The sequence below is a fragment of the Theobroma umbraticum genome, unplaced genomic scaffold (assembly GCF_002168275.2).
Source record: "Theobroma umbraticum cultivar Fairchild unplaced genomic scaffold, ASM216827v3 scaffold_84.0, whole genome shotgun sequence".
Lineage (NCBI taxonomy): Eukaryota > Viridiplantae > Streptophyta > Magnoliopsida > Malvales > Malvaceae > Theobroma > Theobroma umbraticum.
The window spans coordinates 257,222-258,538 of NW_018397296.1; the positions used below are offsets into that span (position 1 = coordinate 257,222).

General features: G+C 41.3%; 1 protein-coding gene across 1 annotated transcript in view; it reads left to right on the forward strand.

The window, feature by feature from the left end:
• The first annotated feature begins 247 nt into the window (after positions 1-247).
• LOC149526198 (uncharacterized) overlaps positions 248-1,317 on the forward strand; it is a 1,639-nt gene continuing 569 nt past the window's right edge. The window contains exons 1-2 of the mRNA XM_089785711.1: positions 248-471; positions 781-1,113. Coding sequence (XP_089641837.1) covers positions 248-471; positions 781-1,113 — 557 coding nt within the window. The remainder of the gene's footprint in view (positions 472-780; positions 1,114-1,317) is intronic.

Below are 1,317 nucleotides of genomic sequence, written 5' to 3' on the forward strand. Positions count from 1 at the left end.
CAAAATAGAACCTGTTGGAGGTGTTGATGTAGAAAATGTTCGATGTGATGATCCCATATACAATAACCCCATCGTTGGTGAGAACAGGATTCGTTCCCCTGATACATTGCAGGATGACAGTTATCAGAATACGTGAAATGTAGGGATATGTTGTACGTGGATAATTCCAAGTGTAGAGAGGTTCTCCTTCCAAACAATTACCACTGAGGAGTCGAGATGTACTGATGATCGCTTATACAAAGGAAGAATGTTTTCCTCGAAGGTCGAGTTAAAACGAGCTTTGAACATATTCCTTCTAAAAGAGAATTTTGGGATAAGAGTAAAAAGGTCATGTAAAGGTCGTTCTGAGGTTGGTTGCAAGGACAGAGCATGCAAGTTCGGTGTGCGTGCAACAAAGTTACTTGAAGGAGAATATTGGCAAGTTCGGACGTTCCATAAAGTACACACGTGTACTATCGATGGTTTGCAAGGGTGATTCCCCACGACGAGTGCGAAGATAATTGGTGAACTTATGTGTCACAAACTTCAGGCTAGTGGAGTAACATTGAGACCTAAGGACATAATTGGTGAGATGGGGGTTTAGTGGGGATTGGAATGCTTGTATGGTAAGGCCTGACAAGCGAAAGAGTATGCGAAAGGGCTTATTTTCAGTCCCCCGGAGGAGTCATTTCAACTATTACCCTTGTATTTTTATATGTTTGAACAAGAAAATCCCGACAAAATCACTACAGTGGCTACTAATGAGGCAAAAAGATTCAAATATTGTTTCTAGTCATATAGGGCTTGTATTCGGGGGTTTAGGGATGTAATGCGTCCTATGGTTGCAATTGATGTGACATATTTGAAAGGTAAGTTCAAGGGTGTTCTTTTTGTCACTGTATGCAAAGATGCGAACGAGTGTGTATATTCAGTTGCGTTTGGCATCGGCCATGTTGAGGACAAAGACTCATGGACATGGTTTCTTAGCAAGCTGCGTGATGCAGTTGGTTGTCTTGAAAACACTATGTTCATTACTGGTCAGCATCTCAGTATTAAGAAAGCAATCCAAAATGCATACTTAGAAGCACACCATGGTTTATGCAGTTACCACTTGAAGAAAAACTTTAAAAACAAGTTCAATCGCGATGACTTTTCTATAATTTTCACCCTTGCTTGAGATTGCTATAAGGTATCCGATTTCAACAACATATGAACCATCTCTAGCAAATTCATGCGGGAGCCCACGTTGACCTTATGAGAATAGGCCCTGAGAGATGGGTACGTTCACATTCACCCGCTAGGCGATACCAACTCATGGCATCCAACATTGCAGAATGT